A 22,323-nucleotide genomic window follows, 5' to 3' on the forward strand; every position below is an offset into this window, starting at 1 on the left:
TTTATACATTTTATTAGACTATGCAGAGTTGTTTGAAGGTTTGAGTGCACTATCACTGTATGAATAGGTCCTATAAAGAATACATATTCAATAATACAATAGTGTTATCCATCCAGCTAGAGTACAGCAGACACAGAATGAGACGTTTCATGCTACGGAACAACTAGAAGAAGAATACGGAATAACAATTTGATATTATGGAGAAGGCTACCATATATACTATAAATATGGTAGCCTTCTCCATTATATCAAATTGTTATTCCGTAGTCTAATATGTATACATATTGTATATATATATATATATATTATATACAATATGTATCTTCTTATATCCCTTGTTTACCATCTGTAATTTCCATCTGCCACTGTGATGAAACGTAATCCTTCGCTCTGTAAAAAGTAACAGTGTCACAGCAGCCATCTCTTGGTCACGAATGCCTGGCATATTTTCCAAGACCATAAAGCATCCAGCCTATTTAAAAGCCCGGCGACTCCTCATTTCATTGTTAGGACTGAACTGAGAGGGAGGATTCATGATTTGCTCCCTTGACATATTAAGAAAGGTAGAATATAAGACCGTACAATGGCTCCTAACGAAACCAAAACCATCCAAAGAGTGGTCCGGAAGATTAAGACGGCAACATTGGTTTCCAGCTTAACTAAAGGATGGCAGCAGTGGGCATCGGAGCACTCAACGAAGCAGGCACAGGAACCCACAGGATGGACGCCAGGGGAAGCCGACCTGCCAAAAAATCACATATCAACCTTGGAGGTGAAGACCAAGCCTGTGGTTGTAGCTGAACCTAAAAAAGATGCCACATGTCCCTTGGAAGATGTAGCCGAGACGCACATAAGAACCAAGGCTGTGACCAAAAGTTTTTCCAGCAAAGCTCAAGAAAGAGGAATGGACATTGGGTCATTGACTGAAAAGTATGAGAAAGACCCCAGCAGCCAGATACACAGCAAATACGAGGACTCGGCGGTGGACAAGTTACTGCAGGCGTCTCCGACAAGGAGAAGGAAATGCTCCAACCTGGTCTCCCAGCTCACAAAGGGCTGGAAGCAAATGGAAAATGACGGTGAAGAAACGGAGGAGGCTTCGAGGTCTTTACCAAAACTTGCCGAATGTCGAAGTGAAAGTTTGGAAACTGAAGATAGTGGATATGGAGAAAATGAGGGGGATACGAAGGTAGAGGTGGTAAAGAAGACGGACGACGTGATAGAAGAGAATAAGGAAGACACGGCCAGGATCAAACGGGCGGCTTCCTCAGTGTAAGTAATGACACATTCAGTTATATTACCACTAGAGATGAGCGAACCTGGAGCATGCTCGAGTCGATCCGAACCCGAACTTTCGGCATTTGATTAGCGGTGGCTGCTGAAGTTGGATAAAGCCCTAAGGCTATGTGGAAATCATGGATATAGTCATTGGCTGTATCCATGTTTTCCAGACAACCTTAGAGCTTTATCCAAGTTCAGCAGCCCCAGCTAATTAAATGCCGATCGTCGGGTTCGGATCGACTCGAACCCGGTTCGCTCCTCTCTAATTACCACCTTAGGTTTATACCATGGCATTTATCACACATAGGTAGATAGCACTAGCGTGTTCACATTTGCAGATTCTACTAATAAAATGTTTATATTAACATCAAATGGGTCAATTCATTGTATAAAACTGAAGGTCTATACTCAGGATATTAGATTGGTGGAGGTCCATCCCTTGGTACTACAGATGAGCGCAACTCGAGCATGCTCGGGTCTGTCCAAAGCCATGCGTGCAGCATTTGGTTACCGGTGGCTGCAGATGTTGGATACAGTCCTAGGGAGTCCTGTAAAACATGGGTACAACCATAGGCCTATGGCTGTAGCCATGTTTTCCAGGACTCCCTAGGGCTGCACCCAACTTTTTTAGCCACCGGTAACCAAATACTGCCCGCTTAGGTTCGGACGGATGGTTGGAATGTGGTTGGTATGGGCCACCATCCCACCTCTCAGACCTGGACCCCAACTGATCTCTATGGCAACTACATATAGGAGAGGTAGCCCAGGGTAGTTACTGCAGTCTGTAGTAGTAGTTATAAAGCTAGGCATGCATGGCAAAATCACTATGTATAATGGTCATTAGCATGTACCAGATGGGATCACCTTGTGACCTCCAAGAAGTGCCTCAGCAAGTGGACCATGAACTAATATAGCCTGCACACACACATATATATTATATTCACAAAAAGAATGATGGGAAGAAGAAAAATCTATTTGCATTAAGGTCACTTTACAATGGGAACATTAACTGGCAGGAGGCAGCTACGTTTGGTTAATCCCATTGTTTACAGGAAATAATCCCCTCTGAATCAGTGTTTAATCTCCGATTACTCTTTATCATGCCCTTTCCTACAAGAACAATACATGACATGGTAAATTGTGCAGTTTATAAATCAGTGCATAGAAATCAGTGCATAGTTTTAGGCCACTAGAGGCGCTGTTCTCCATACTGTCGTTGAGGTACTGTTCACAGACAGGGCCTTAAATTGATGGACTGCCATGAGTAGGATTGTGTTAGTATTTATGGTTGCGTCATAAAGAAGTTTTATAACTAGAGTCATTTCATGGGGTTATCCAGGATTAGTATATTAGTATATTAGTATATTTTTCTCCATTATGGCAGCAATACAATATATATCATAAGTGTGTGATGGTGATGGGACCATAATGTTGGAACCCCCAGCTAATGGGAGAATGGAGTTCCTCCACATGTCAACCTCTCTATTCCCAACTTGAATGCTGCGACACCCAGGCCTGTCGGTAGGGAACCTATTCTCCCATCACTTTCCCCATTATGGCATGTACAACCTATACAGGTGCTCATCAACAAGGGGGAACCAAGAACCCTGAAGGCCTGGGCATCTAATATATGGCACACCGGACCTGGACCCATGAAAAAGAAGCTGCCACCATTCAGTTATTTGGGCCCCATTATTGGGGCTGCCATTGGTCCAGTTACAAACCTCCCAGTCATTCATAAATTATAAAGAAGTATCCTGTCACTCACCAAACTCTTAAGTGCTTGTTTATTAAGTGAGACATCAGTCAGGTACAGAAGGAGGATTCTTTTTGGCCTATGGCATTCATCAGCCATGGGCTGAAATGCATCCTCCTTCTGTACCTGCTTGATGTGACACTCAATAAACAAGCATTTAAGAGTTTGGTGAGTGACAGGATACTTCTTTACAGTCTATTGGGGGCTGTACCTACCACAAGCCATAGACATATAAAGTCCCTATACTGCATGGTAACATCCTTAAGTTATATGGACTCCACCTCCATTGTGATCTAGATCATAGGACAGTCCAGAAAATAACAGTTTATCAGCAGATATGCTGTTATATAGGCGCCATATGGCAACTTTAACATCCATCATATGAAGATGCCAAATATATGGTACCACATTGGGAACCGTGTAAGCTAGAGTTGGCTCAGCATACCAGAAATGACTACGTGGACAAAATACTTCTCTTGTCCTTCCATTATTCCAGAAATCTGCACCTGTCTCTTGAGTTTTCTAGCTTAATGCTCAATTAATCTATTGCATACCGACACAGCACTACAACTTTGCACATAACATTCCCGTAATAGATCTGGCATCAAAGGCCGAAAATCCCATGGGAAGGCATCGAGCTTTAGGTCGGTATCAGATGAGTGTAATACGGCTGGAAGTTCTGGATGCCAAAATACTATGCCAAGTCAAATGCTCATGTGAATATGGTCATAATGGGGGAAATTTATCAAACTGGTGTAAAGTAGAATTGGCTCAGTTGCCGCTAGCAACCAATCAGATTCCACCTTTCATTTTCCAAAGAATCTGTGAGGAAAGAAAAGTGGAATCTGATTGGTTGCTGGGGGCAACTGAGACAATTCTACTTTACACCAGTTTGATAAAGCTCCCCCATAGTGTGTAAAAACTTCTCAATTTTATGTTTTTTCTGGGTACCTACAGGAACAACAAGGCCGTATCGGAACTAAAGATCATCAACAAAGCTTATAAAAAATACAGCCCAGTTACCAACATCAAGGGGAAATGGGAGCAGTGGTCTGGGGACCATGTCCTGAGCCAGAAGCTCAATCCTTTCAGCAATGACTTTGACCATGATTTTGCCATGTCCCAGCGACTGCAGAAGGGCGACCAGGGTTACGGGCGTCCAAAGGAAGGAACCAAGACTGCAGAGAGGGCCATGAGGGCCGAGGCTCACATACACCGGGAGATGAGAGACCTCTGCTTTATAATATCAACCATGGCCAAACCAGGGAAAGATGGCAAAGTCCGGGTCACCTTCGGAGAACTGTTTGATAGATATGTCCGGATTTCAGATAAAGTGGTTGGAATCCTGCTGAGGGCGAGGAAACACGGAATGGTGGATTTCCCTGGGGAGATGTTGTGGCAGGGCCGAGATGATCATGTGATTATAACCTTATTGTAGCTGGGCTAGGTTCTGATTAAGCTAAATGAACATTTTCTTATCAATATTAAAAATACATTTCTCTACATTATGGTGACCATCTTAGGGCAACTATCTAATCCACAGGGCACAGGCTCCTCGATAGTTCAGAAAAAGAACTGGTAGAAGCTGACTTTGTCTTACTGTCATTTAAAGGGGTTATTAAGGATTTAAAACAAAGCGCCACCCTGTCCTCAGGTTTTGGGTGGTATTACAGTTCAACTCCATTCATGTTAAATGGAACAAAACCACATCCAAACTGAAGACAAGTGTGGTGCTGTAGCTAGTAAAAAGCCACTATTACTTTAATGTGGTATAATCCTTTTAAATTTGATCCATCACAAAAAGAAAAATAATAGAGTATATACAGTTTAATATGATTGGTCACAACTTAATAGCTTTGTCCTTGGGGTCTCCGTATCTGCTTACAGGTCTTAATTCATTTCCGCCGTTGAGTCTTCTGTGTACAGGACTGTAGACTATACAGAAACAACGTTTATTTTATATTATTTATTAATGTATTTAATTTTCGGTATTGTTTTTTTTTTACCTTAATAAATTATTTATATTGCCATCTGCGCAGCTGGTGTCATTGCACTATTGTTGTATGCTTTATAGTAGGGACAATGCTACCTTCTTAGCATTTATTTAAATATTAAACATTTTTAGCAGATTTTTTTTTTCTGTGATCATTTAATATTTTTACATATTTTTGCAGGAACCATGTGGTGTGAATTGATCAGTTGAAAAGCTGGTGGGTGTATTCATCAATGTAAGGGGTTCTTGAAGGAATGATGATGGAAGCTTAGATGCAGAAGTGGGGGAACCATCTCTTACATGGCTGACTTTGCCTTTTACACCATCTATGTTTTATGACCCATACAAGATGCAGAAACAGATGCTGTAAAGTGAGATAGTTCCCAACACCTTGTACCCTGGAGTCAGCATGGAGTTCAAACACAACCATGGATAACATCTGCATGGAGTTTCTGTTTTCCCTGTGGTTGATGGGTCTTCTCTGACTCAGTTTTTCTCATCACTTCTGGGCCCCATTAAAAAAATCTGTAAAGGCCCTATTCCACGGAACGATTAACGGCCATTAATCGTCCCGTGGGATAGAAAGCAACAATCAGCCAACATGAACGATGTCGGCTGACCGTTGCCTTCTATTCCACAGGACGATTATCAGCTGTAAGGGTGCAGTTGTTTGTCTTTCAACAAGTTGAAAAACAAGCGACTGATATAGCAGCGATCTGCTGACGTCGCTATCTAGCGATTACCCGGGCAGCCCTTCGCGCACTCACCTGCTCGCTGCTGCAACGGGGACACCTCTCGCTTGCTCCTCTCTGTTGGCCCGTGGAATAGGGCCTTAACAGTGCCCCATATTGGTCATTGAATTGGTTATAGTACTGGTGTTTATTTTATAGAGGGGGGTGGTAGGTGTTTGATGCACCCCCTATATGATCAGATCATGTAACAGGACCCTTACTATAGTAGTAAGGGTCCTGTTACATGATCTGATCGTTGGCTGTCCACCGCCTCAAATGAGCACTGATCTGCAAGATCGGCGCTAGTTTGCATCGCCTTTCCTTCGTGCGGCCCTTTAAATATCTTGCTATCCGCTGCATATCCCGTTTACACAAGGAGATGTGCAGAACATAAACAGTGATTTATAGGGCTGCACAAAAGATATGGTCAACAGACAAGCGGGTATTTTCCCGCCCTTGGCTGATCACTGATACTTTTACACGGGCCGATAAATCAGCTGAAAGATTTTTCTAGCAAGGTTTGTGATCCCACACACCTAAAGATAGACTGAAAGGTTAAATTGTTTCCATTGACACATGACCCTATTAGTAGAACTAAAAAAGACTGCGAGGTCCTTCAGGGGTGACATTTTCTGAGAATACATCAGCTATTCAGGTGACGCGTTTAGCTCTGCTACATCTGTACCTTCTAAAAAAAAAAAAAAGTTATAGCAAAATATACAATTGCTCTTGTTTAGAACATGGAAGATAATGGTTTAAGCAGATAAAACATGTAGATTTTAATTCTGTTTTTCCAGAAGAAGAAGGCATAAGAAATGTGAAGCAAACAGATTTTAAGGCAGCGCTGTGTCAGGAACTGTCCAGAACAGCAACAAATCCCCATAGAAATCCTCTCCTGCTCTGGACAGTTCTGGACATGGACAGAGGTGGCAGCAGAGAGCACTGTCAGACTGGACATACAGCAGCTGATAAGTACTGGAAGACTTGAGATTTTTAGGGAAGTACGGCAAATTGCAAATCTATAAATTTCTGAAATCAGTTGATTTGAAAGAAAGATTTTAACCGGAGTACCCCTTTTAAGGGACTGTACCATCAGGCCTGGGCTGAAGCACTGGAGGCGGGCAGACCCACCCCCAGTGGGAGGAAATGGAGTAGAGTCATAGACGGGCAGAGGTTTCCTCCCACTGGGGGTGGGTCAGCCCGCCTCCAGTGCTTCAGCCCAGGCCCGATGGTACAGTCCCTTTAACCTCTTAAGGACAGAGCCAATTTCGATTTTTGCGTTTTAGTTTTATACTCCTTGTGCTTAAAAGGCCATAGCATTTGCATTTTTCCACTTAGAAACCCACATGAGCCCTTATTTTTTGCGTCACTAATTGTACTTTGCAATGACAGGCTGAATTTTTGCATAAAGTACACTGCGAAACCAGAAAAAAATTCAAAGTGTGGTGAAATTGAAAAAAAAAAAGCATTTTGTTTATTTGGGGGAAATGTGTTTTTACGCCATTCGCCCTGGGGTAAAACTGACTTGTTATATATGTTCCTCAAGTCGTTACGATTAAAACGATATGTAACATGTATAACTTATATTGTATCTGATGGCCTGTAAAAAATTTAAACCATTGTCAACAAATATACGTCACTTAAAATCACTCCATTCCCAGGCTTATAGCGCTTTTATCCTTTGGTCTATGGGGCTGTGTGAGGTGTCATTTTTTGCGCCATGATGTGTTCTTTCTATCGGTACCTTGATTGCGCATATATGACTTTTTGATCGCTTTTTATTACAATTTTTCTGGATTTGATGCGACCAAAAATGCGCCATTTTGCACTTTGGGATTTTTTGCGCTGACGCCATTTACCGTGCGAGATCAGGAATGTGATTAATTAATAGTTCAGGCGATTACGCACGCGGCACGTTTGTTTATTTATTTACTTTTATTTATAACCTGGGAAAAGGGGGGTGATTCAGACTTTTATTAGGGGAGGGGGCTTTTTACTATTAATGACACTTTTTTTTTTTACTTTAACACTTATACTAGAAGCCTCCCTAGGGGACTTCTAGTATAAGTGCTTTGATCTCTCATAGAGATCTCTGCAGCATAGATATGCTGCAGAGATCCATGAGATCGGCACTCGTTTACTTCCGGCTGCTGCAGCTGGAAGTAAACGAGTGCCGAGCCGGGGACGGCGCCATCTTGGAGCGGTCCCCGGCCGGCTTCAGAAACGGAGATCGCTCCTCCGGGATAACATCCCGGGGGAGCGATCTCCGCCACTAGACACCAGGGAACAGCTGAATCCGGTAATCGGATGCAGCTGTCATGTTTGACAGCTGCATCTGATTACTGTATTAGCAGGCACGGCGATCGGACCGTGCCCGCTAATACCTGCGGTCCCGGGCTACAAGTGGCACCCGGGACCGCCGCGGTTCAGAGCGGGGTCGCCGCGCGGCCCCGCTCTGAACGTCCTTACCGGCATCAGGGCGTAAATATACGCCCGATGTCGTTAAGGGGTTAAAGCGACTCTGTACCCACAATCTGTCCCCCCCAAACCACTTGTACCTTCGGATAGCTGCTTTTAATCCAAGACCTGTCCTGGGGTCCGTTCGGCAGGTGATGCAGTTATTCTCCTAAAAACAACTTTTAATCCTGCAGCCCTGTGTCTAACGGCAGGGGCTTACATTTGTATATGCATTAGGCTGGCACCACCTCTCTGTCCTTCCTCCCCACCCTCATCATCATTAGGAATGATCCAGGAACATTACTGCTGTTTGAGCTTTTCACAGGTGTCTTAACGATCCAGCCCATGTTCATTATACACACAGGTGGTGAATAGGAAACAATCTGCCTGGAGCATTCCTAATGATGAGGAGGGTGGGGAGGAAGGACGGAGAGGTGGTGCCAGCCTAATGCATATAGAAATGTAAGACCGTTAGACACAGTGCTGCCGGATTAAAAGTTGCTTTCATGATGATATGATGATAACTGCATCCCAGTCCTGAAGCTTGTGGCTGTCAGGGCATGGTGGGAGACCCACAGGTTAGAGATCCCGAGCCTAAAGAGACCCAGTACACATACGCACACACAGAGCCACTCATACATAAAAACAAGGCATGACCATTAGGTAATATACATGTATTTATTTACTATATATATTTATACATATATTTATAATTATATCACTATGACCTTATAGTACTGGAAATCCGTTACAGGATTAGTAATAGTCTTAAATCCACAAAGACAATAATAGTGCTGTGGAAGACCGGGGGGAGGGGGGGGGGGAATGCTGATATATTTACATGTATTCTACATCAGACCTAGCAGGAGGAAAGCGCTATATACAAAGAGTGATGCCCTGTATTTCTATTCACATTCAGCATTAGCAACATATAGTTAGAACGTCTTCCCTTTGTTACCAAAGCAGTAGTAGGATTTCTGTATTTCCTCTCCTCCCTTCTATAGAGCGGTGTATGATCGCCTCTGACCACCAGTTTACCCCAGACACATATGATCTACAGAAGTTAAGCCGCTATACACCTACATTGCTTGCCTGTATAGAGTATGGATTGTACGAGCTATCTCTCTGCTTGTTCAGGGTCTGCTCTGGTGACGTGGATCCTGGGTAGTTTTTATATTGTACATGTAAGGAAAACCTACCGCATCTGAATGCATTGTATTATGGGATACTGGATAAATTGTTAGAGAGGACTAACTCCAGGAGCAACTAGCAGAATTATGATTGCAGCTCTGGCAGTGAAGAAGGAACAAAGCTAGGCCTCGTGTGCTGTGCAGCCCTATTATAATAGAGACTACATGTGCCGCCATACACTGCTGCATGAAAATACCCAGGTAATAGATGTGCTGCCATTTGATATATTATTCTCACATTAATGTATGTCTGTGCATCTCCTTACTTAAAGGGGTTATCTTAAGAATTATCATCTATCCACAGGATGGGTATCCGATTGGTGGGGGACACCCACACATTATTAGGATGAAAGTCTCTAGTGAATTGAGTGGTAGGACCCAACTCACTCTCTATAGGGAGTCCAAGGATTTCAGACTACAGCTCTGCAGTTTGAATACCCGAGGAGGTCTCAAACAAAAATGGAGTGGAGGCTGAGCATGCCCACTACCACCTCATGAACTTGAGCAGACGTGCTTTAAAAAACATGGCCGCTTTCTTCCAGAAACATCACCACCCCTGTCTTCAGGTTGTGTGCGGTATTACAGCTCAGCTCCATTCACTTCAATGGGACTAAGCTGCAAAACCCAAACTGAGAACAAGCTGTGCTGTTTCTGGCCATGTTTTTCATGATCCTAGATAACCCCTTTAAATCTTGTATCAGTATCTTTAGATCCATAATAGAGCTTGTGTATACGGGCCAAACTAAACTTGTTATGTAGATTATTATATATGGTATAAACTGATGTTCATATGGTCGATGTACCGCTTTAGGCTAGGGTTAAGGTAAAGTATCGGCATTATTGAGATTCACAAGCAACCTCCATAGGGGGAGATTTATCGAACATGGTGTAAAGTGAAACTGGCTCAGTTGCCCCTAGCAACCAATCAGATTCCACCTTTCATTCCTCACAGACTCTTTGGAAAATGAAAGGTGGAATCTGATTGGTTGCTAGGGGCGACTGAGCCAATTTTACTTTACATCATGTTTAAATCTCCTATTACATAGAGACAGGGGAGATTTATCAAACGTGGCGTAAAGTGAAACAGGCCCAGTTGCCCCTAGCAACCAATCAGATTCCACCTTTCATTCCTCACAGGACTCTGTGGATAATGAAGGGTGGAATCTGATTGAGCCAGTTTCACTTTGCACCATGTTTGATAAATCTCCCCCCATGTCTCTATGTAATAGGAACATGACTTCCAGGTTGCAAAACTACAACTCCCACAACGCCCTGTCAGGGCATTGTGGGTGTTGTAGTTTTGCAACAGCTAGAGTGTCCCAAATACTATTGTAATTCAATGTGTCCTGCTACCCTGCTGAAAAGATGGCGTCAAAAACAGATGAAGGGAGTGAAGAGAAGAAAAAAAAAAAAAAAAAAGATTGCCTAGTTGTAAGGCCTATAAGCCATTCTTTTTTGGCTTTATATATCGGTTTCAAAAAAATAAGTTAAAGTGCTAGAAGCAAAACCCGTCAAATGAACACATTTCTATAAGAACGACGCTACTTTTTTTTTTTCTCTCAACATTAAAATTTACAAGGTAATATACAATGTTTATCAAACAGCTGAGTCTCCAGCACAAAAATATATATATATATATTATATATAACCCACTGTCACATTGAGAACGGCAATGTACTCGCAGAACACAGAATAGAAAGCTTTGTCGTTGAACGTGTTTTGCGGAGCAGTTATTGCACGAAAAGGCTTAATTTCTCTACAGAACGGCTAAGGATATAGTCTAGACTGGTGTTTTTTTTTCTTTTTTTTTGTTTTCCTCTGAGGTCACATGACAGTTTGCATATTCCACAAATAGTACGAGTTACAATATTGTCTATTAACCGTCATACACGTCAACCAATTTTTTTTTGTGTCAGATCGGGTACTAGAAATGTACAACATATATGCACTCGATACAAAACGACATGAAACTTTCCTGACAATTGCCCCACCTGTATGTATAGAATGTATAACGTTATTGCAGATCGGCATATGAACCTGGAAATGATTGTGGGTTTTGTTTTTTTTTCTATGAATTTATAATTTAGCAGGTTAGATGATAGCCCCCTATTGCTCATGGGGCATCGAGGAGGATAGTATGTCTCTTACCTTCCTCCTTGGTGCTGTTCCTGTGCGGTACGCATTGTAATCCTCGGTCCGGAACGCCATGAGGAGTACTGCCCCGCCCCCAGAGCTGAAGCCGGCGCATCCGCGCCATTAATTTTCATTAGAAGGAGCGGGCCAGCTCTCGCTCTGGGGGTGGGGTAGTGCTCCTAACGGTGCTCCACACCCAGGAATAGACAGATAACAGCACGGTAATGGTGTTGAGGAGGAAGGTAAGACACATACCTTCATCCTCAGCGCCCTGTTTGCATTAGTGTGCTATAAGTAGGTTAGACTTGTCTAACCTGTTTTTAGTTCCCCTTAAATATCCACAGAAAAGAAAGAAATCCTCACTATGTCCCTGTCAATAGGAAAAACTTTTGATCAGTCTGGGTGTTTAGGTCCTCCCCACCTATCAGTAAAAGGAGTCAGGTAAAAGACCGCAGTTATGTGCTTCTCTCTGGCAAGCTCCATTGAACCCAGAAGTTTTGGCATTTGAAAACCGGTGTCTGAAGAAGTTAGATGCAGCCCTAACACTGCCTGGAGAACATGGATACTAAGTATTTTTCCGTAAAACAGCGGCCGTGGTTGCTGATTGCAACAATGGCCGTGATTAATACAAAAATATACGCGGTGTTGTCGCCTATGGAATCCTGGACGAAGTGTATACACCTAGTATACACTCCAACCGGGATCCCTAGTGGAGTCCGCGAGAAACTGACATGTCAGTGAATAGCAGCCGCAGAAAACCCTGTCAGTGCACACTATGGCGCGAGCGGCTCTGGCCGCACGCTCCATAGTGTGCAGTGGAGAGTTCTGATGCGGGCGCACACGGATGCGACTGCATCAGTACTAAGCAGCGCTTAAGATCATCCGGCGGGTACTGTACTAACGGCCAGGATGATCTTTTCTGAGACCAGCCGAGTCATGGAATGGTTGGTCTCTTACAAGGTCTGAACATGGCCAAAGGCTGTATCCATGTTTTCCAGAACTCCCTAGGGTTGCATTAAACTTCACCAGCAATCAACAATCACCTGTAATCAAATGCCGAGACTTCCGGACTTGGGAGCGACCTTGAGTATCTCTAGTCAAAACTTTTTCCTAATGACAGCGATACTTTAAAGGCAACGTACATCTTGCAACAAACTTTCTATGTATGTAGACGGAAAAATATAATAGGAAAACTTGATCAAAAATTTCCTATCGTTAAATATTTACAGCTCCTCTGCAGACCTTTGTGTCTCTATGGTAACAGACTACAAACGTAACCTATGTAGTCTGATCCTGCAGCCATGTCAGCAGAACAAACATTTGAACATGGCCAACTCCTCCTTAAACAAGAATTAAGTGTTCATGTGTATAGGGCGAGAGAGAAGTTAGCCAAAAAGTGTACGTGTTCGGGAAATGGCCTGAACACAGACTTCAAGACTTAATTGTGATTATGTGCCTGTTGGTAACATGGCGGACTGTACGTCAGCGTCCTTTTTTGAAAAGAAGCTGATGTACAGTCTCATGGACGTCTAAAAACATTTCCTTTTGTTACGTTATCAAAAAGTTCACATAGAAACACATAGGTCTGCATAGAAACTATAGACAGCACATTCTTAATTAATAACTAATGCACTCATGCCTTATTTTTCATCTTCGATGTACTGGAACAAGGTTACAAAGGTGGACCCTTCCTTGAAAGTTTTTAACTCAGCAGCTTCCAAGATGTGGTCCTGGATATCTGCGTCTGTTCCGGAACGATCTTGATGTCTGCCTGTGATATGTGCGCTTCTATTAGACTGGAGTTGGTGACGGAGGGAGCGACGGAAAAATCACAACATTCATTGGAACGTACAGTTACAGCTTCACCCAATATTCATGTCTGAAAATAGATATAGCTACTGAAAATAAAAGGTAACTATGGTTAAATATTAACAAAAATACAAATATATTAAAAGGGTATATATATTATTAGTAAGCTGCGGGGCACGGAGTCTCTCTCTTCTGTACAAGGGGGACGGGGGAATATAAGTCGCCAGGTTTATGTACATATTTACTCAAATGCCCAAATTTCTATGTCTTGAACAATGAAATCTTCTTTCTTAGAAAGGGTAGTGTTTCCGAACGTTTTACACGAGTGACTTCTCCCGTGGTAAAGATCTCCGTCCAGCCACAGGGCGAATTCTCCTCTGCAGAACAAAGAGTAACATATAGTAGTGAGGAACAACAAGTTAAATGTATGATCCATTGGACCGCTTCAGATCTTTAGCAATGTACGCCTTTCAGAAATGAGAATTTTACACTGGATTTGATGCAGTATTGCATTAAACATATAGCAGGAAACCTTCTTGTGGCTACAGATCTTAGTCACTAGGTCATGAACAGGAAGAGGTTTTTATAGGAAGGTAATGTACTGCTATGTTCTATATAAAGACATCTCCACCTAGATCTGACAGGGTTGCCACCTACAGTTCCCCGCTGTCCCGAATTGCACATCTGTCTAGCTATGCATCCCATCTCCCAGGAGTGTATTATTTTCAAGTTGCCAACTTATATATATACTTTTTGTTTTAAACTAGTACAGAAGACTTGCTGAGCGCGAGGAAAAGGAAGCTTATACAGCAGGAAAGGAAGTTAGATTAATGGGTTTCTGTATAGCTCCAATGGTAGCGGTATGAACGCTCTGTACTCACAGAAAGTTTCATTGTCTGTTGCATTTGATTTATGGGTTACAGAAGGACACAGCGCCACCTACAGGCCTAAAGCAGGAACTGGAGGGAGAACGAATCTAAGATGGGACATCAGAGAGCCAGTGTCATGCTTGTATTGGAGGAAGGCAGCATCTACTCCAATCTATCTACAGTCAGGAGCAGAATTACCACCAGGTCCCAGTACATGCAAAATAAATGTAGTGAACACCCAGGAGATGTAAATAAACTTAGAGGCCGCCCCAGTCGCTGAGCGGCCAGTCCATCAGCCAGGTTGTGACGTGTCACCTGCGGAGATCCCATAGCCCAGAGGGGGTCCTGTGGCTGGTCCTGCTACTCACTGAAGGCACGGGGAGAGGTAGGTTAGTACCTGTAATCAATTTCCCCCCTGCCAGATTTTATAATACGCTGGACTTCTGCTTTACGTAAAACTAGCAGAGTATATCTGATATAGGTTATAAATATTAAAAATCATTAAACTTCATTGCATTCAGTACAAGTTCTGTATAAGACGCCAGATCAGGCATCTGGAGAGCAACTGGTTAATACAGTGCCCCCCACTAATATGCTTTACTTAGAGACAATTATAGTCAAGGGTCTGTCAAGACAGGTTCCCCTTACAAGCAGCCATAGATAATAGATAGTGTCTCGGCTACTTCTTGCATACAGATAAGGGAAAACAGTCACTCACCCTCCTCCTCCAAATGCTAGTGCGTCCATATCTCCTTTGATGAAGAACATGTTATCACCCGTCCATTTAAAGACCTAGGTGGAAAGAGACAAAGACAAGATTGTTAATACAGAGACCTCTGCGCCCTGTGGCAGTCAGTCATGCATACCAAGCCAATGTCATGTGACCACTGTCCTTGTAATGCAGCCCAGTAACACAGTATAGCTTCTTACATAATAAACGTTAAAGGGGTATTCCCCCCAAAATTATTTTTGCATTAATATGTTGCCCACCCGTAGCTTTCCATCTTTCCAATATAAACTTATTATGGATTCTGCACAGTTTTGCTGCTATCTAGATGCATTCACCCCCCCCCCCCCACCAAATGCAGAGAATCATCAGCTCTCAGTCCAACTCTGACACGCTCCCTGCTCCTGGCCCGCACCCTCCGAGACGGCATCGCGTGTCCTCAGTCTCTTCAATGGGCTGGGTTAGCGCTTGTACCCCAGTCCACTGAAGAGAGGAAGGATAGTAAGACAGTCACAGCTGCTGCTGCTGTTCACTGTCTGCCTCACTAAGAGCACCCAGAGCTCACCCGCCCCGCACCCTGTATCCCCCCACTCCCCGCAGCTCACCCGTTGGCCTGTGAGTGCAGCCCCCCCTCCCCACCCCCCAAAGCGATCTCCCGGCGACCCCCATCCCCCTCCCTACAGCCCGATCTCCAGGTGCCCCCCCCAGTATAGCCCGCAGCCACCCTCCATCACCGATAACTCCCCCCTGCGTCTCACCCAGCAGAAGCTGTGGCTTTCCCAGTTCTTGCAGAACTACAGCTCCCAGCATGCTCAGCCTTCTCTCCGTGCATGCAGGGAGTTGTAGTTCTGCCCGAGCCGGGAGAGCCGGCCTGTAAGTGCATGTGATCCCAACCATGTAATGCCGCCTGCCGACTGCCCCCACCGTGTAATGCCGCCTGCCCCAACCATGTAACCCGGCCACCCGCATCGCCACCTCCGCACTGGCGTCTCACCCGGCCGCCCGCATTAGCAACCAGGTGAGATCAGTGGCCGGGTGAGACGCCAGTGCGGAGGTGGCGATGCGGGCGGCCGGGTTACATGGTTGGGGCAGGCGGCATTACACGGTGGGGGCAGTCGGCATTACACGGTGGGGGCAGTCGGCAGGCGGCATTACACGGTAGGGGCAGTCGGCAGGCGGCATTACACGGTGGGGGCAGTCGGCAGGCGGCATTACATGGTTGGGATCACATGCACTTACAGGCCGGCTCTCCCGGCTCGGGCAGAACTACAACTCCCTGAATGCACGGAGAGAAGGCTGAGCTGTAGTTCTGCAAGAACTGGGAAAGCCACAGCTTCTGCCGGGTGAGACGCAGGGGGGAGGCTGCGGGCTATACTTGGGGGGGCACCTGGAGATCGGCCTGTAGGGAGGGGGACGGGGGTCGCCGGGAGATCGCTTTGGGGGGTGGGGAGGGGGGGCTGCACTTACAGGCCAACGGGTGAGCTGCGGGGGGTGGGGGGATACAGGGTGCGGGGCGGGTGAGCTCTGGGTGCTCTTAGTGAGGCAGACAGTGAACAGCAGCAGCAGCTGTGACTGTCTCACTATCCTCCCTCTCTTCAGTGGACTGGGGTACAAGCGCTAACCCAGCCCATTGAAGAGACTGAGGACACGTGATGCCGTCTCGGAGGGTGCGGGCCAGGAGCAGGGAGCGTGTCAGGGTTGGACTGAGAGCTGATGATTCTCTGCATTTGGTGGGGGGGGGGGGGGGTGAATGCATCTAGATAGCAGCAAAACTGTGCAGAATCCATAATAAGTTTATATTGCAAAGATGGAAAGCTACGGGTGGGCAACATATTAATGCAAAAATAATTTTGGGGGGGGAATACCCCTTTAAAGTACTATAATTATGGATGACCAGTTGCCGATCACAGAGGCAGACATTAGACATGATTATATAGGTATTCCTTCTTGGACCAATGTTGCATCATGAAAACAGTGTGATCGGTGTTCAGTATCTTTGTAGCGTCTCTTCTCCCTTGTGTCTCACCCCTTCCTCTCCATCCTGTAAAGTGTACCTAGGCAATAACATGTTCTTCTACCTGGGTGACCAAGGTTTCATCTACAATAGAGATTACCTAACCTTGAGGAGATTCGGCTGTCCAGGCATGATGGGAATTGCAGTTTTGCAACAGCTGCGGTAAGCTGCGAGTTTGACATCCCTGTTGTAGAACAATGACCATGCACATAGGCCACAACCTGACTAGCATCCCAATAGGACTCACTATCAAGACAATGGTGAGTAATAAGACAAGGAAATAAATGGGAACTATGGGAAAATGGTATATACTGCTAAGTGTCATAACATTGTCAGTATAGGATATATGCAAAAGAGGGGGCTGTGGAGCCTCAGTTACGAGTCTCAAAACACAGGAATAGCCAGATATCCCTCCAGGAGAGGAAAGCCTATTGCTAAGGGGGTGACTCCCAGTGGGGAGATCACCAAACCACCCTGATACGTGACCCCTTAAGTCCCACTCGGTTGCGAGTATTGGAACAGAAATAGGGAAATACCAGGGTGGCCCCTTTTTGCGTCAAAGTCTAACTCTGTGGCGAATATTGCGACATGACAAGGGTTTACCAAGGCAGGCATCCATCCACAGACAGCCGTTTCGGGGTAGTTGCCCCTTGTCAGTGTGGAGTAGGATTCTGTCTGACAGGGGCAATGAAAAATTTATATATATATATATATATATATATATATTATATATATATATATATATACACATATATATATATATATATATATATATATATATATATATATATACATACATACATACATATATATATATATATATATATATAATGGGATATCAAATAAATAAATAACAATACTAATAATAATACATATAATAATAATAATAATACATAGAATAATAATAATACTAATACTAATAATAATACTAATAATAATAATACTAATACTAATGTCAAGGCAATGGCACGGGATCGTTCTGTAAGGCCCTATGCTGCAGCTTCCATGGCAGTGCTATGTGACTCGCAGCCTCTCACACCACTAGTTTACACATCTATTTAGGAGCTTGGACATATGAAACACACAACAGTTTTGCAATTCTGCAGAAATCCTTAACAGGAGGAGAAAAGAGCAAAAAAGTAATAGTTCTGACTCGCATGACAGATCCTTGGGAAATAAATCAGAATGGGATCAGTGTGGGGCCCACCAACGCAAGATGAGGTTTTGCAGAACTGGGATTAGAATATTGATTGCTTATTCTTTAGGTAGGCCATCCATATTAAACTGGTGGGGGTCCGAGTCCTAGCACCCCTGCCCATCAGCTGAGCTTTACTCGATTCATACATTTTTTGGCACCTTTACACAGTATTGTAGCTCACAGCTACATATTCATCCAGGAAGGAATGGGAGGGGACGGGTAGACCAGGGAGGAAAGGAAAGGAAGAAAAAGGAACTAAGAATGGAAGGGAGGGAGCAAGCGAGCGAGTGAAGGGAGGATGATAGCAAAGAAGATGAAAAGAAAAAAAAAGGAATAATAGGCAGTATAGGAAGTATGGAAGGGAAGAAAGAAGGATAGAATGGAACAGAGAGAGAGGGAAAAGATATAAAGGAGTTACCAGGGATAAGACAAAGCACAACAACTTTCTTGCAAAAACAGCACCACCTCTGTCCTCGGGTTTTGTGTGATATTACAATTCAGCTCCATTTACTTCAATAGAACAGAGCGGCAAAACTCGCACCCAAACGGACAATAAAGATGATGTTTCTGGAAGAAAGTGGCCTTGTTTTTCTCAGCCTGGATATCCCCTTTAAGAGAGAGACACTTAACCTTTTTTGCAGGAATTTTAATGTAACCACAAATGTTGCAATGGCCTAATAAGAGGGGCCAGACAACAGACTCACCTGGAAATCAGGACAGAAAGTGAACAGGAACGTTTCCCCAGTGCCATAGAAGCAATCACTTATTTTAAATGGTTCAGATGCCAACGCTCCAAAAATCTGTAAGAGAATGTTATTGTTTAACACTTTTCTCCAAAAATGACTTGACTGCCTTCCAATATAAATTCTAATATATGTTTGTGATCCTCATTTATAGAGAGCAGACCGATCAGGAGAATATGTCATGGTGGTGGGTGTGAACTATAGGCTGAGCAGGGGAACTGCAGTACAGAACCATTCATGTGAATGGGGCCTCATCAGCACTGAAGACCCTTCTTTCTCACTAGACCCCCACCAACAATAACGTGATGACATATCCTGGTGATTTATCACATAGGGAAACTCCCTTGATTCACAACCAAATAATCTAGGATTCAGTCTTTGCTGATCAGCCAGACTCAGTGGAACATGAATACCCCCATTTGGGCAAATTTCCAGACGTTAGAGCTTTCAGATTATAAACCTCTCATAATTCCATCTTGCTTGTGCTCCCGGTCGGTCAGTAGTTTCCGGCATAATTGAAGCTATTTTATTTGTATCTAGCCTGTGTCCTATCCAAGTCAATTAATACGGAATATGAAGGGCTAATCTAATAAAGGATTTTGCCATCAAAGAGCTGCATTCCCAAATACCAGCAATTTAGTGAGATATGAAGCACATATCAGGTGACAACAACTCAATGTTTGGACATTTAGTGCATCCCTCTATAGAGCCCAAGTACTCACAGTCTGGGGGATGGGGGTTCATGGCTGCATTACTGAGGTGGACAGCTGGGCAGTGCAGGGTTGGAATCCTCACCTATTGTGTTGCTCTTGACCCAAACAGAAACATATTACATCCAGTGCTAAAGCTTAACAAGTTTGGACAATTTAAGGCTATTGGGGGCAGATCGAGATTGCCATGTCACACTGCATTGTGGCTGTTCGTTTACACAGACATTTTCCATTGCAATAATTGAAGCCAAAGCCAGAAAAAGACTATAAATAAGAGAACAGGTTATAAAGGAAAGACTGAGATTTCTCCTCTTTTCAAATCCATTTCTGGTTTTGGCTTCAATAATCTGTCAGATAAATCTCTCTAAGTAAACACACCATTAGGCTGGGGCTGCATAGTGACCGCAATACAGGTCACAAAGCCAAAGGTAATGGTGCATCAGAAAGCCGCATTATAACTGTGTGTATTTACATGCATGTTCTGTTCTGGCTATCGGACCAGTGCAAACTCCAAAACCCGGGTTTTGGTACAGTAACAGGTCCCTATATAACATGCAATAAAACTAACCTGTCCATCACTGTCCTTTATTACAAGGAGCACTGGAGTGTCTAGCCCCAGCATTGTCCTGTAGAGAGTCTTCAAGCTCATTCCATGTTTTGCAGTACTGTACACAAGTGTCCACGGATACCCAATGGTCCGGGGCGGGAGGTGCTTTGTCAGCTGTTGAAAGAGTTAAACACAGATTTCTGATTAGAAAGCAAATACAGCATATATAATGTTACAGTGAAAAAACAGAGGTATTTCTTGCATATGTCCTTAAAGGAGCTCTCCGATTAAAACTTACTATTCCCCTATCCACTGGACAACCAGACACCTCTGTGCCAGCTTCAGATGTGGGGCACCCTCATACCAATTTTAGACCATATTAGACAGTTCCCATAATGCTTTCTGTGCCTGTCCAGGCATGATTGGAATTGTAGTTTTGCAACAGCTGAAGGACCCCCATCCCTGCATCAGACTGCTGGCATAGGTCCTGCCAAAGTTGGTTGGTTTGACTGTAGTCCATCTCATGAGTATGGCTACTGATTGAAGGGCATCAAGAGATAAGAAGAGGTGCCAACACACCTTCAACAGCTATTGGATGAAAGCTGGTTTGGCCACTAGCTATCCTTTTGATTCCCTCCATATATGTGCATGCTTGACTCGAACATTATATATAACAAGGTCAGCAGGTAACATTAAAATTGGCGGGTTTGGCCAACTTTTCTCTATTATGAAGGCCTCAAGTGCTGCAGCTCCTCCAAGCTTCACCTGCTACATAGCCCGATCCATTGAAATGATTCATCAGTTATCCAGCCTCAATTGGTCTGGACGTCATAACCTAGTAATATGCCAATTTGATCAGTGGGGAAGCGGGTTTCGGGGCTTAAATGAAGTGGAAGCTGTCAGCTAAGCGTCGTGCCCATTTGTTCCCACGCGGCACTAATCATCCCTATGTGGCCTCTAGGAGATGTTGTATAAACCTGCACATGGTGCACTGTTTATTTCTATTCTGCTCTCTTTGAAGTGCTCAAAACATTTTAGTGATCAGTTGGGGTCTTAAGAGTCCAGAACCCAAAATTTCTGACAAATCACCATGACATGCCAGACATTTACTAAGAAGTATCCTTTACATTTTTTTTTTTTTGTTGCAGAAATCAATAGTCCAGGCGATTTTAAGAAACTTTGTAACTGGGCTTATTAGCTTAAAAATGCCTTTTTATCATGAATAAGCAGTTTGAAGCTCTCCCCCCTGTCTTCATGGTTTTCTATGGAGAGGAAAGTTGAGGAAGATGAGGCTCCAAAACAGGACAGCAAAGAGTTAATTTACAGCTACATCACCGGGCTATCTCCTCTGAAGTCAGCACAAGTCTCAAGTCTCTGCTCTCTACTGGCGACTAATCTCCCTCCTCCCCAGGTTACGATATTTCCTGATAATGAGCAGTGAATGAGAGAGGAGGGGGGGCTGGGGAACAGTCTTTTTGAATGCAGATAATTGCATATTTGCCTAATAAACCCAATTACAAAGTTTTTTAAAATTACCTGTACTATTGATTTCAGCAAAAGAAAAAAATACGACAGTGACACTTTAACCCCTTAAGGACCGGGCCTGAAATGGCCTTAAGGACCGGAGCAAATTTTATGAATTTGACCAGTGTCACTTTATTCATTAATAACTTCGGGATGCTTTTACCTATCCGGCTGATTCTGAGATTGTTTTCTCGTGACATATTGTACTTCACATTTCTTGTAAATTGGAGTCGATACTTATAACGAATCTTTATGAAAAAACCCCAAATAGCGTGAAAAATTGTGAAAAAATGCATTTTTCCAACTTTAAAACTTTTCTGCTTATACAGAAAATGGTTATACCACATAAATTATATATTAAATAGCATTAGCAACATGTCTACTTTATGTTGGCGGCATTTATTAAACTATATTTCATTTTTTATAGACAATAGAAAGCTTAAAACATTAGCAGCAAATTTCCAAATTTTCAGTAAAATTTCAAAATCAGATATTTTTAGGGAACTGTTCAGGTTTAAAGTGTATTTGAGGGGACTGTGTGTTAGAAAGCCCCACGAAGCACCCCATTTCAGAAACTGCACCCCCTAAACTCTGCAAAAGCACATCCAGAAAGTTTTTTTAACCCTTTAGGGGAGTCACAG

The 22,323-nt window shown here is 43.6% G+C and overlaps 2 protein-coding genes across 10 annotated transcripts in view; one reads left to right on the top strand and one right to left on the bottom strand.

The window, feature by feature from the left end:
- The first annotated feature begins 518 nt into the window (after nucleotides 1-518).
- Nucleotides 519-5,111, top strand: ABRA (actin binding Rho activating protein). The gene is made up of 2 exons (XM_069959860.1): nucleotides 519-1,272; nucleotides 3,995-5,111. The coding sequence occupies exons 1-2, from the start codon at nucleotides 584-586 to the stop codon at nucleotides 4,473-4,475; spliced, it is 1,170 nt and encodes a 389-aa protein (XP_069815961.1). The 5' UTR covers nucleotides 519-583; the 3' UTR covers nucleotides 4,476-5,111.
- Nucleotides 5,112-10,414: 5,303 nt separating this feature from the next.
- OXR1 (oxidation resistance 1) overlaps nucleotides 10,415-22,323 on the bottom strand; it is a 334,109-nt gene continuing 322,200 nt past the window's right edge. For 6 of the 9 annotated variants that reach the window (XM_069957201.1, XM_069957204.1, XM_069957202.1 and 3 more), the window contains 4 exons: nucleotides 20,180-20,332; nucleotides 18,863-18,958; nucleotides 14,938-15,011; nucleotides 10,415-13,727 (listed from right to left, as the gene is read on the bottom strand). In XM_069957201.1, coding sequence (XP_069813302.1) covers nucleotides 13,592-13,727; nucleotides 14,938-15,011; nucleotides 18,863-18,958; nucleotides 20,180-20,332 — 459 coding nt within the window. In that variant the 3' untranslated portion in view covers nucleotides 10,415-13,591. The remainder of the gene's footprint in view (nucleotides 13,728-14,937; nucleotides 15,012-18,862; nucleotides 18,959-20,179; nucleotides 20,333-22,323) is intronic. The other 3 variants (XM_069957206.1, XM_069957208.1, XM_069957207.1) reach the window with 1 other exon arrangement.

Source organism: Dendropsophus ebraccatus, chromosome 2 (genome assembly GCF_027789765.1).
Source record: "Dendropsophus ebraccatus isolate aDenEbr1 chromosome 2, aDenEbr1.pat, whole genome shotgun sequence".
NCBI lineage: Eukaryota > Metazoa > Chordata > Amphibia > Anura > Hylidae > Dendropsophus > Dendropsophus ebraccatus.